General features: G+C 45.4%; 1 protein-coding gene across 3 annotated transcripts in view; it reads right to left on the reverse strand.

Moving 5' to 3' along the window:
- arhgap15 (Rho GTPase activating protein 15) overlaps positions 1-14,112 on the reverse strand; it is a 1,048,441-nt gene that overhangs the window by 321,821 nt on the left and 712,508 nt on the right. For all 3 annotated transcript variants that reach the window (XM_072471657.1, XM_072471649.1, XM_072471663.1), the window contains one exon: positions 6,258-6,356. In XM_072471657.1, coding sequence (XP_072327758.1) covers positions 6,258-6,356 — 99 coding nt within the window. The remainder of the gene's footprint in view (positions 1-6,257; positions 6,357-14,112) is intronic.

The following is a 14,112-nucleotide window of genomic DNA, read 5'->3' on the forward strand; positions in this document are numbered from 1 at the left end:
ATCCTAGTTCTTTATAATCTCTGAACAGGTCCTCTTTCCTAGACTTGCCTATGTTGTTGGTACCGACATGGACCACAACAACTGGATCCTCCCCCTCCCTCTCCAGTATCCTTTCAAGCCGGTCAGAGATATCCCGCATCCTAGCACCGGGCAGGCACCATACCATGCGGGACTCTTTATCCTGCTCACAAAGGATACTATCTATCTCCCTGATAATAGAATCCCCTACAACTACAACTTGCCTATTTACTCCCTCCCCTTGAATGGCCTGTTGAACCATGGTGCCTTGGTCAGCTGACTCATCCTTCCTGCAACCCTGTTCGCCATCCACACAGGGAGCAAGTGCCTCATACCTGTTGGACAGAGTCAAGGGCTGAGGCTCCTGAGTTCCTGACTGCTGGTTCCCTTTACCTGCCTGACTTGCAGTCACACCCTGCTGTCCCTGGCCACTAGCAGGATTTAAACTACTTACTCTGACAGGTGTGACTGCCTCCTGAAACACAGTGTCCAGGTAAGTCTCCCCCTCCCGGATGTGCCTCAGTGTTTGAAGCTCAGACTCCAGCTCATCAACTCTGAGCCGGAGCTCTTCGAGCAGCCAACACTTACTGCAGATGTGGTCGCTGCAGCTCGCAATGGCCGCGCCGTCGTGAATGCCGTCGAGGTTCACGACGGCGTGGAACGGCCCCGGTCCCGACCGATTCAGGCCCTGACAATGGGCCAGTATCGGGGCCGCGTCATCTACCCGCGCCAGGCCTTGTCGCCCGCGTAAAAGCGGCACCACATAGATGATGCGGCCGGCGCCGCATAACAGACGTCATCCGCGCATGCATGGTTGCCGTCCCGTCCAAATCCGCCCCGCAAGAAGATGGGGGACGGATCTTGCGGGGCCGCGGAAGGAAGGAGGTCCTCCTTCAGAGAGGACGGCCCGACGATAGGTGGGCACCGATCGCGGGCCACCCCACATTGCAGGTGAAGCTCAGTGCAGGATCCCCCCTCGCCCCCCCACAGGCCGCCCCCCCCCAGCGTTCACGCACCGCCCACGACTGCAGCGACCAGGTGTGGACGGCGCCAGGGGGAACCCGCCGTTTTGGCCTGGCCGCTCGGCCCATCCGGGCCTCAGAATCACGGGGGTGCCGTAGAATCGCCATTTTGGGTGTCTCCGGCGATTCTCTGGCCTGCGGCCCGCGAAACCCGACCGGGCCGTTCCCGCCGCTTGGGAGAATCGTGGGAGGGCGTCGGACCGGCGTCCCCGGAAATTTTGGCGGCCCAGCCGATGCTCCCAACCGGCGTGGGAGTGGAGAATCGCGCCCTAGGTTCTTGCAAGGCCTTTAAGCTGAAGGAATAATTTATGACTTGACTTTCAAAACTTATCCCATCAAAATGCTTATGTTTATTGGGTTACTTTCAAGCTGCTACAGAAAATAGCACTGTCCAAATCACGGATCATTGCTTGTTTAAAAACAGTTAAAAACAAATGACTACTACAGTCTAGTGGTGCAACCGGCAGTTTTCAGTCAATTGAATGATGATGAAGAATGTCTATATTTTTCAGATAGATCGAGAAACAGCATTTATTTTTTTAAAATATAAATTTAGAGTACCCAATTCATTTTTTCCAATTAGGGGGCAATTTAGCGCGGCCCATCCACCTAACCTGCACCTCTTTGGGTTGTGGGGGCAAAACCCACGCAATCATGGGGGGAATGTGCAAACTCCACACGGACCTAGAGGCGGGGTCGAACCTGGGACCTTGGCGCTGTGAGGCAGCTGTGCTAACCAGTGCGCCATCGTGCTGCCCTGAAGAAACTGCATTTATAACTAGTGAATCATTTTCAATTTTCTCAATCATGGTGGGAATACAAGACTTCTGTGACATTCTCATTATAATTCCATGGAACCAGTGCAAGGGAACTGAAAATGAAGCATTCGTAATCCCACACTGAGATGAGTCTTTTGAATCCTGGCCCAAAGTGTTTTGATAAATTTCCCACTGAGTTTTTGAAAGTCAGAAATGCAGATAGCTCCCAGTTGTCAGATTTGTGAAAGGATCCCATAGATGATGGCGACCTTAAAGCTAATAAAAAATATGAACGTATTCAAATGGCCCAGTCCTTATTGAAGTAAAATTTATTTATTTGAATGTGAGCCACTTTGCCGAGATCACAAAGGACCTCACTGTCTGATGGAAGGTATTGCTAACTTCATAGAAGCTATGCCCTCTGCGTAGTGGTTCACTGAACAGTATCACAGACAAGTGAAAAGAGTGCAGAGGTCAGTACCCCTGATTCATGGTGTTTCTGAGTCTGGTGATTAAAATCTATCATCCAAAAATTAGGAGTGTCATGAACTGAGCCTATTAACCTCTGTGCTTGATTTTACAGGCTGAACTCTTGTTGGTTATGACTTCATTCTAACAGTATAGCCCTGGTGTACATATCTTACAATGTCCAATAATGTTTCACTCTATGAACTATTTAGACTCTGTGAGTTCTGCTTTTCAGAATCAATCACCCAAACAAGTTTAGACTCTTAGCTGCCTTGGCCTTACACTTAGGAATGCTTTGCTAAACCCATTTCTTCTCCACCTTCAGAAGCTTTCTCAAAATCCATCCTTTTTAACATATTTTCAGTCACCTCTCCAAACTCTTGCATGTTGGCTTGTGGCCCATTGCATTACTTTTATTCACCTATTTTATTTACTTTTTCTTCCTTCTTCCACTTTTGTAAGGCACTTTAAGACGTTTTTTGTGCTAAGTTGCTATACAAATACAAGTTATTGTTGTCTGTTACTTCAGGTTTATTTCTAGGGCAGGGGACCTTGGGCTGAGCACAGCATGTACCTGCTATCACTTCATCTGGTGTCTCACGTGTACATATAAAGAAAGACATTATATATTTCACAGCTTTTCCATCTGTTAAAATAAAAAGCACAAGATCTGAGAAGTCTTCAAATTCTTAGGGCATTTAAAAGTATTTACGGCCAATAGTTCACTACTGAAGTGTAGTCATCCTGTTTTATGGCAAATGCAGCTGTTAAGGTCCCCAAAATGGCAAATGCGATGAATAGGTTCATCTGTTTTTGGTCAGGGATGATTGGAAATCAGGAAAACCTTGCTCTTTCAATGCCATCGGATTTTGTTTTATCTCCAGAGCATTTTGAATTAAAGTCTCATCTGAAGAATGGCACCTCTCATAGTGTGACACAGAAGGACCAGTTTTAACTGGGGCCAGGAATCTTGCTGCCTTCATCTGTCACTGGTAGTTCTAAGATTGTGTGGTCCGTAGTCAGGCCCACAGTGAATATAGCATCCTTCTCGTGATGAAGTCATCAGAATGTGACTCTGCCATCTAAATTTGCCTCCTTCCCCATCTCAGGAAGATGGCTATCTTAACCCATTCCTGCTAAAAGGCGAGGAGGGGGCTGGAGGCGAACATCAAACCAGTCTCTGTGTATGTAGGGTTTGCATCAATAAATATCTGACTCAAGAAATGGGAGGACCAAATCAGTCAAACTGATATCAACAAAGACAATGATATTAGACAGAATTTTTTATTTTGCGCTTAGCAATGGCCCCAAACACTTTCAGATCACAAACGGCATAGGTTAGATGCAGAGGACGGCCAGGATTCTCCCTTTTGGGAACTAAGTGATGCACAATCAATACTCTTGAGACCACGAGGAGTCATATCGATTCAACTTTAATCAGATAGAACTGTGCCCAGCAGCGATGTTACAGAAGTGAAGGCTGCTGGGATGGCACCGGTTCTTAGCCCCGGGGCTATGTACATTACCCAATGGTAGACCCCGCGGTCTAGCCAATGGTCATTCACCTCTCAGGTACTGCAATACCTGGTATTACCACACCACGCCCGCCGGAAAAAGGGCGAGAATCACTCCGGACTTTTTCCTCGAAGTCCGGGGTGATTCTCTGTTTTCCAGGGGGCTAGCTAAGCCCCAGCATGCATCCCACAGCTCTGGTTGCTGGCGAGGCCCTGCTGTCCAGGGCATGTGGCTGCGCATGCGCATGGCGGCCGCAAGCGAGTCTGCGCATGTGCGTGGTGACCCACATCAGCGCGGGCGCCACCGACATGAAGTCACACAGCGGGCCCGCACGGAGTAAGATAGGTCCCCCACAGATCACGATGACCCGGCGATCGGTGGCCCCCGATCGCGGGGTCACCGCTGAGGCCACCCTGGAGTCAGATACACCCCGCCCCCCCACCAGGATCGCCGCCGCGGGTCGCAGCTCCCGTCGGGTGGTACCAGATGTAAACCACGCTGGCAGGAGTTTGGCCGGTCGACCGTGGAGAATCGCTGCGGGGGCCTGTTCCAACGTCCCCCGACTGGCGGCGGTCGACCGCGCGTGCACGACTGGCGGGGCTGCGGAGAATCGCGGAACTAATTTCCGGCGCAGAGGGTCAGAGAATCCCGCCCAATGTGTGCTGATCCAACAATGCATCAGCCAAAGTAAAACTGCCAGTTTGGTGCCAATTAACAAATTCTCATGGGCAGTTTTTGTATGTTACCCCAAATATAAGATTACCTCAGAACGTCACTACCTGGTGCAAATTTAATGGGGTGGCACGGTAGCACAGTGGTTAGCACTGTTGCTTCACAGCTCCTAGTTTTGATTACCGTCTTGGGTCACTGTGCAGAGTCTGCATGTTCTCTCCGTGTCTGCATGGGTTTCCTCCCACAGTCCAAAGATGTGCAGGTTAGGTGGATTGGCCATGCAAAATTGCCTTTAGTCACCATAAAGGTTAGGTGGGGTTACTGGATTACGGGGATAGGGCGGAGGTGTGGGCTTAAGTAGGGTGCTCTTTCCAAGGGCTGGTGCAGTCTCGATGGGCTGAATAGCCTCCTTCTGCACTATAAATTGTATGATTCTATGAGTAAAGCATCCTAAGTTCCATTAGTGTGACCTTTTCCTTGCTCGCACTAATATTCTTGCAAACAAAGTAAAACTACCAGTTTGGTGCCAATTAACAAATAATTATGGGCAGTTTTATAAAATATAAGATTACCTCAGAACATCACCAACTGGTTCACTCTTATGAGTGGGGCGGCACAGTGGCACAGTGGTTAGCATTGCTGCCTCACAGCGCCAGGGACCAGGGTTCAATTCCGGCCTTGGGTGACTGCCTGTGTGGAGTTTGTACATTCTCCCCGTGTCTGCGTGGGTTTCCTCCGAGTACTTTGGTTTTCTCCCACATGCCAAAGCTGTGGTGGATTGGCCATGAAAAAAATTGCTCCTTGGTGTCCAGGTATGTGAAGGTTAGGTGGGTTAGCAGGTGCTCTTTCAGAGTGACGATGCAGACTCAATGGGCCGAATGGCCTCTATATATACTGTAAGAATTCTATGAATCTATGAGCTTGCAACGGAGCATAATACTTCATACAGCAAGCAGATAGTACCAAAGATATTGATGTTTCCATGAATATACACTCGGCACAGTTTTCCCTGAATGGTGATTCATGAAAACAATCTAATGTCGAATGTTTACTGTAAACACTGAGTAGTTATTTACTTAAATAGAGAGGAAATCTCGCACATCCTACACTTGCTGTGCTTATAGGATAGTGCGAAAATGTGTGATTCACCTTAGAAAACAATTAGCACACATGCTGGTAAACAACCTATTGCTTGTCCGACATGAACCGACTTAGAGACAGTCTGTGTGTCACCTTCAAGTTATTGCGTTCTGTGTTCCTCATCGACATAAACTAATTGTGATAATGCGCAGTTGCCAGACTGAGCTAAAGACAAGATACTGAAGAGGTTTTGTTATAACCTCCCGAAACATTTTAAAGCCACTGACAAGTTAGAGTTCACAGGCAGATCAGCAGATGGACATCGCCAGAAAATAAATCCCCACCCTGTGCCCACTCCGCCACCACATCTTGCAGGGATTAGTGAGCTAAAGTACATGTTTAACATCTAGATGCCTGTTCTGTGTTTATAGTGGACAAATGTTTACATTTGATATAAACTATCATCGTATCATTGCCAGAATCCTTCCCTCACATTTTTTTCTTTTCAGAATAGTTTTTGAATTGTGGACGAGTGAAAAGGTGGTTTGTGGGACAGCAGAGTAAATTGTGAAGCAACTAAATGAAGCTTTGTAATTGTATTCCTGTTAACGGTTGAGTCATTTTGGGCACACTTTACACTTAAGTGAGGTCTGTATGATACCTGATGGTGTTTTCCGTAATTCGACTGAGAGAAGCAAAGGAGTATTATTAAGCTGCCACCTACCTCTTTTTTCCACAGCCTCGATGCAAAGCTTCACAAATCTTGGGACTGTGGCTCCCTCTCGCCTGCACAGAGTGGCCAAATGGCAGCCGAATACTTGATCTACAACATAATACAAACACACAACTTGCGTTAATCAAAAGGCTATTGCATTAATAAAGGATGTTGATTCTATCACTGATTCGCTAGGTTATTGAGTCCCTTTCACGAGCATTCCCGCTGCAGTCCTGGTCTTGAATCAGTAAAGACTGCACCATCAGATATGTCACATTTTAGCAAAGTTTTTTAGAGGGGCAAGAACACCGCTGCTGGAGTACCAAGTGATACAGTTGAAAAAAATAGATGGGTTGAAGAAATCACCATGATCCCGAAACTGGTTACGATCCCTTTCAATCTGTTTTTGTTTTCCTCTGCACCCGTGTACGACAGCCTCTATGGCTGAGAGTTGCTTCAGCCAAATACATAGACACCTCACTGAGGTAACTTTGCAGTGAGGAGGTAAAGAGAGATGTTGGAAGTGTTTCCAAAAGAAATGTAATAAATAGAATACATTGTCACTAAATATTCAGCATCCAATTTTTAAAATTTGAACTATGCGATCCCATTATACTAAAATGCAAAACAATAATTCTAATGGTCTCAAATAAATTATAATTATCGGGCTCTTTCAATCTCGTGGGATAGATAATGAATCACTAGCTTTCGGAGCTCAGCTCCTTCATCAGGTGAGTGAAGAGGTGGGTTCCACAACCACATATATAGACAAAATAATGATGCAAGATGATACTTTGAATACGAGTCTTTGCAGGGAATTAAGTCTTTACAGGTCCAGACGGAGCGACTGGAGAGAGGAATAACCTGTAATTATCCCTCTCTCCAGTCTCTCCATCAAGACTTGTAAAAACTTAATTAGCTGCGAACACTCGCATTCAAAGTATCATCTTTCATCATTGACTTTGTCTACATATGTGGTTGTGGAACCCACCTCTTCATTCACCTGATGAAGGAGCTGCGCTCCAAAAGCTACTGATTCGCAACAAACCTGTTGGACATTAACCTGGTGTTGTAAGACTTCTTACTGTGTCCACCCCAATCCAGCACCGGCATCTCCACATCAGAACAAAGATAAGCAGTGTGTCAAAGGACAACTAGGAACAGGGAACAGATAGTCCAAGTGGGGGAGGGGGGCAATGGTGAGGGAAAAACAGATCAATGGAAGAAATGAACATAAATTGATAGAAATAAAAATGGGGTGAAGGTAGAGGAGAGAGTTCACAGTCGGAAGTTGTTAAACTCGATGTTAAGTACGGAAGGCTGTATCTTGCCTACTCAGAAGATGAGGTGCTGTTCCTCCAGTTTGTGCTGGGCTTCACTGTAATATTGCAGCAAGCCAAGGATGGACATATGGACATGAGAGCAGGACGGTGAGTTGAAATAGCAGCAAGAAGGTCTGGGTCCTGCTTGTGGATGGACTGAAGGTGTTTTGGCAGCACGGTAGCACAGTGGTTAGCCCAGTTGCTTCACAACTCCAGGGTCCCAGTTCGAATTCTGGCTTGGGTCACTGTCTGTATGTTCTCCCCGTGCCTGTGTGGGTTTCCACCGGGTGCTCCGGTTTCCTCCCACAGTCCAAAGATGTGCAGGTTAGGTGGATTGGCCATGCTAACTTGCCCGTAGTGTCCAAGAAGGTGGGATGGGGTTACAGGGATAGGGTGGAGGTGTGGGCTTGGCTAGAGTGCTCTTTCCAAGGACCAGTGCATACTCGATAGTCCGAATGGCCTCCTTCTGCACTGTAAATTCTATGATTCTAGCGGTCACCCAGTCTGTGTTTAGTCTCTGCAATGTTGAGTAGATGGCATTGGGAGCAATAAATGTAAAAAAGCAATGAAAGGAGGTGCATGTGAAACGCTGCCTCACTTGAAAAAAGTGTTTAGGCCCTTGGATGGTGAGCAGGGAGGAGGTAAAGCGGCAGATGTTACACCTTCTGTGATTGCATGGGAAGATGGCATGGGAAGAGGTGAGATGTTGGGGATAATGGAAGTGTGGACCTGGGTATCCTGGCCGGAATAGTCCCTGTGAAATTCTGATGGGGGGAGTGAGGGGAAGACGTGTCTGATGGTGCCATCATGTTGGAGTTGGCGGAACTGTTGGAAGATGATTCTTTGAGTGCGGAGGCGGCTGGGATGAAAAGTTAGAACAAGGGCGTTTCTATCCTGGTTCTGGGAGGGAGGGAAGGGGTGAGAGCAGAGGTGTGGAAGATGGGTCGGACACAGTTGAGAGCCCTGATGACCACAATGGGTGGGAAGCTACGATTGAGGAAGAATGAAGACACAAAGGTTTTTTAAAAAAACTGTTTTGAATGGCAAATCGCTGGCTGTGCAAGCTGCTTATGCAGCAACAGGGCATTCTTGTGCCTGACTGAACAGGGCAACAGCAGAGAGGAGAATACTAAGAGGTTGCATAGAGATTTACACTGGCTGGCCAGGATTTTATGGGATGGCTTTGGTCCTGTCCACCAGCCAGAAAATCAGGGTTGACGTCAGCCAGTCATGGAAGCCCTGAATATGCGTTGCATTCATTAACATCCTGCAGCCAGAGCTTCCATCCAATTAATGGGAGAGCCCAACCAGATGGAAGCTCGGCAAACCCAAAAGTGCCACCAGTGGTCGTGGAGGAGGCAGGACCAGCCATGTGAAGGAGGCCCCAGAATGTGAGTTGAGTTGGGCTCACTGGGCCAATGAAGGAGGTCCCAGAAAGAGGAATGAAGGTGTCCATAAGGGAAGGGTTACATCTTTCAGATGGGGTGGCCCTCCTTGCTGATGGCTCACAGGTTTCGAGATCAAGACTGTCCACCACCCTCTGGCCCGACCCTGAGCCTGCAAGGCTATAGCTGCTTGTCTCCCAATTTGGGAAGTGACAACATTGGGAGACCATCTCTGGTAAAATACCAGTGGCAGTGGGAAGAGGTCCTTAAGTGATCCTTACTTTACCTGTTTAGGGCCTCAGTTGACCTATGTTGAGCAGGCCTTAACATCTTGTCGGCCTCTTAAAATTCTAAAGGCAATCGGCACACTACACTCACATTCACACCCAATTTTCCCCCTCCCCCCATCCCCCAGCATATTCAGTGGCATCCTTTAAAATGTTGGCTGTTAAATGAATAATGTGGCCAATGAAGTATAACAAAGGGAGGAGTGAGATTATTCATTTTGGTAGTAAGAATAGAAATCAATTAAAAAAATCGTGAACTTTCAAATGTTGATTTTTTAAAGAGACTTACACAAGGAACACAGCAAGTTAGTGCAAGGTGTTTGGAGTTCAAGAATAAAGAAGTCTTGCTACAATTGTATGTTGCTTTGTTAAGACCACACCTGAAGTACGTGCACGGTTTTGTCCATATCTAAGGAAGGAGAGACTTGGGGCTAGATTTTCCACCCCGCCGCATTTCTGTTTCACCCCACCGGTGGGATGCTCCGTTACGCCGGCTGGTCTATGGGGTTTCCCATTGTGGGGCAGCCCCACACCGTCTGGAAACCCCCGAGCTGCCGGCAAAACGGAGCATCCCACCGACGGAGAATCCAGCCCATGACTTGTAGAAGTGGGAGCACAAAGGTTATCTAGATTCGCTCCTGGGATAAGAGACTTTTCCTGTCAAGAGAAGTTGAGGAAATGTGGCCTATCTGGAACTTAGTAGAATAAGAGCTGATCTAATTGAAAGATGCAAGATTTGGAAAGGACTTGATGGGGTAGCAACTGAAAGGTTATTTCCCCTGTCACAATTAGAGTACAAATGAGTATAAGTGAGACAAAATTCTTCACTAAGAGGGTTGTGAATCTTTGGGATTCTGTCCTCCAGAGGGTTCTGAATACCACATATTCAAGACTGAGATGTTTGGTCTCTTAAGGGAATCAAAAGATATGGGAATGAGGGGGAAAGTGAAGTGGAGGCAGAAGATAAGAGACTTTTGTATTTGATTGTATTGAATGTCAGAGGAGGCTTGAGGTGGCATATAGTCCACTGGTGCTCCTGGTTCTTACGTTCGTGTGAAAGGAATATTGGACTAAGAGAGAAAGAAAAATATCGAAAGATTAGAAAAAAAGTGTATCTGCTCTTGAAATGACAAGCCTGAACTTTCTGTGGTGAGTTTAGTTTGTATCCACCCTGCAAATACAGCATCATCATATCATTCAACGTGTTTTGAAGTATGCAGAGAGAGATGCCATTTCGCGAGGCTCAGGGCAGAGCAGCCCAACTAGGATAGCACACTTTGGATATTCACTTTTAACCTCGCATTTGTCCTTCGCTGTACCATTTATGCATAAATAATGATGAGTGCAATTATCTTCACCGCTATTTAGATAGAAAATTCTGGCCCCTTGTCGCCACTTATTGCAATTCTCTTAGAAAACTTCAATGGGATTACATTTGGCACCACCAAAGCCACGGAGAGTGCATTAGCGACATTCCCCAGTACGACTAAATAAACTGGATAGCCATGCAATGTAAAACCACAATTTCATGTCAGTAAAGAAAAAAATACATAAAGCAAGGCATAAATAGAAAATTAGAAAACATTGTTTATTGCATGGAGCAATTGTTTAAAATTTGATTATGACTACTGAGCACTCTAATACAGGCATTTACAATCAATAGATATAATGGACTTCAAACAGATCCCAATTAAAATAGACAATGGAATGAAACGCAGCAACCTTCATTGAATCCCTCTGGATATGAGCAGGATATATAAATACAAGCGACTTTTATTGATTCTGGGGGTGATTTTCACTGCAGCCCAACTCCAGCGTCAGGAAAACAGGCAATGGGAAGTGGAAAATTGTGGTGATCTAGGCTCCTCACCCAATCCTTTTACTAATGTCCTCTGGCTATATTCATTGAGCCTCAGAAATTCGTTTGAATTAAGATGATGGGCCCTACACTTGAGAATGTTCAGATAAGCATCGGCCAGACTGAACACCCCTTCCCAATCTATTGAGATAGAAGCTAAAAATCACTTCCATTTTTTAAGCTATATCTGTATTGTGGCGTAAATGATTATATAGAGTTACGTGTTGCATGGAATTTACAACACAGAAACAGGACATCCCAATCAACTGGTATATCCCAGTGCCTATGTTCCAGACAAGAGTCCTGCATCCAACTCAATAAGCAAACCATTTGTTACGATTCAAATTGACATTAGAATGGACGAGAAGATCCCAGAATGGAGCTCTGGCTCAAAACCCAGTAACTTTAACTTTTTATATAAAACTTGGAGGAACATAGTCATAGTTTTATGAAGGAAAAAAAAGTTACTAAACATGAACAAAGTGGATTAAGATACAACAGGCTTTTACTTTCCTCTTAGTTTAACAATTGCACATGGCTTTTAGGATTCATAAGACCATAAGACATAGGAGCGGAAGTAAGGCTATTCGGCCCATCGAGTCCACTCCACCATTCAATCATGGCTGATTTCAACTCCATTTACCCGCTCTCTCTCCATAGCCCTTAATTCCTCGAGAAATCAAGAATTTATCAACTTCTGTATTAAAGACACTCAACGTCCCGGCCTCCACCGCTCTCTGTGGCAATGAATTCCACAGACCCACCACTCTCTGGCTGAAGAAATTTCTCCTCACACAGATTACAAAGTTAATCTACAATGGTCTCATTAGCACAAAGTCCCTTTTAAGCACCCAAGATGACTGTGGTCAATTGCACATTCTCTGCCCTGAACCCAAGTTAATGTCTATGTTTTCTCCTCAGAATCCTCCCAGATGATTGCCACATGAGAGTCTCCAAACTCCACTCCCAAAAACACACTTTAAAATCTTCTCTCATAATAATAATGCTTTCCTTTAGTCCAGGTCTTCCAAATGACAATTACGTACAATAGTGATACTGAATGGATTGTCAATAAGGATATAACTATTTGTACAATACAAATCTCATTGAATTGAGTTTCGAAGGAACACCTCAGCAGTTATGGAAAAAATAAAATAAAATGCCTTTGACTAAGTTCTGCAGCAACGTTCAAAAAACTCCAACAGTAGTTTTTCTCTTTACAACGATGCCACTTCAGATGCCAATTTGTTATATCTACAGCCAATTCTACTCAATTCACATTAATCGGAAATGATTCATTATAGGTTACGATTATGGAATGACACTGCTCTTCAAAAATATCACCCTGCATTTTCAAATAAAATTATTTTATTGAATGTGGTGCCAAAAATCAATCTTTGCTCAAAATGAACTCAAAGAGTCAATTATTAGAGTTTGCTGAAAACCCAGCATTTACTTACAGAAAATGCCTGACTAAAATTTGTCATTTTAATTTGTTTTTGAAGTATTTGATTCAAGACATCAGTTTAGGTACTAGCTGTTCTTGTCCTTCCATATTGAATTTGTGTGGCATTTATCCACTAATTAGAAAGTTGGGCGAGAATAACGTATTGAAATGCCAATGCCTCCTTGAGCAAAATAAAGTAGCCAGTAAATCAGTCTTATTTATAGAATTTGCGGGAAGCTCATGGAAACTGCTTGATGACCATACGTAAAAATGAGTTGTAACTAACACCCATCATTTTGTTAAGGAATCACGATTTGAAGAAAGCAGATTGCTGTCGCAGATTAATGTAACGTGTAATGTAAGCCTTGTCCAACCAACTGATCTTGGTGTTCTTGTATTGTTTTGAGCTATTCCTTCATTTCTCCCCTGGTTACCACTGTTTACTGCTCAAGAACACAGAGTGGAGCAGTGTATAATGAACTTGAAAAGTGTTAATATGCATATCTGCAGAATCTTGATCAGCCCTTTTCCAGATGCACATTGCCATCTACTTAACGTATACACAATGGAAAAAGCCATTCATCCGACAGATCAGTGCAACTGAATTTCACCTCTGAATGATGTAAAGGATCAATGACATTAAAAGGCAATTGCAACTGATAACATTTAGACTTATAGAACAAATCTACACTGGAGCTTCCAAACCTTTCACAACCTGTGGAAGAAAACAAATGGAATTCTAAAGTCAACTTGTAACGTTAGCGGTTCAGCAAACATTTCTGATGAAGGTTGTATCCTGTATGACAAGGCCCATAAATTGACAACTCTTTGGCACATATCTTCCCATAGCTCTTCAAAAAAGCTGCCTGTTAAGCCTGAAACCATGTGACGACCCAATCTGTGAGTTCCTGATGACTGGTGTTGGATGCAGTGCTTCAACCAACTTCGAACAAGGCCACAATCATTGGAGGAGAGTTGGGTTAAGGCAGCGATTCTCCATAATGGATGTCCCTGTGTACTCAGCCTCAGAAAGACCTAGGGCACCATCGAATGGCCTCATGCCAGGCTGGCAGTGCCGAGTTGATTGGGTGGCAGGTTTCCCATGCCAGAGAAGCCCGAGGGTGCCCTTCCCTTAAGAGGTGGGATTAGAGGGTCTCAAGGACCCCTAAGTGGTAGGCTGGGCCAGTGGCAGGGGGGAAGGGGGGGGGGGGAAGAGGGGGTGCTGAGGCCATGGTGCAGCTCGTCAGCGCAGGAAATGAGGCAAGTGCGACCTCGGCAAGGCGGTCCCAACCAAGGCCAGAAAAAAACAACGAAGTCCAACTTGATAGAGGGCACTTTTGCAGTGCTGCAGGCAGCAAGAAAGACCCCGCTATACGCACCCAACATGGGACTCTTTTTCAAAACATTTTTGTGTTAAAAAATTTTTTTTAGAGTAGCCAATTATTTTTCTTTTTTTCCAATTAAAGGGCAATTTAGTCTGGCCAATCCACCTAATCAGCACATCTTTGGGTTGTGGGGGTGAAACCCACGCAGACATGGGGAGAATGTGCAACTCCACACGGACA

Source organism: Scyliorhinus torazame, chromosome 2 (genome assembly GCF_047496885.1).
Source record: "Scyliorhinus torazame isolate Kashiwa2021f chromosome 2, sScyTor2.1, whole genome shotgun sequence".
Taxonomy (NCBI): Eukaryota; Metazoa; Chordata; class Chondrichthyes; order Carcharhiniformes; family Scyliorhinidae; genus Scyliorhinus; species Scyliorhinus torazame.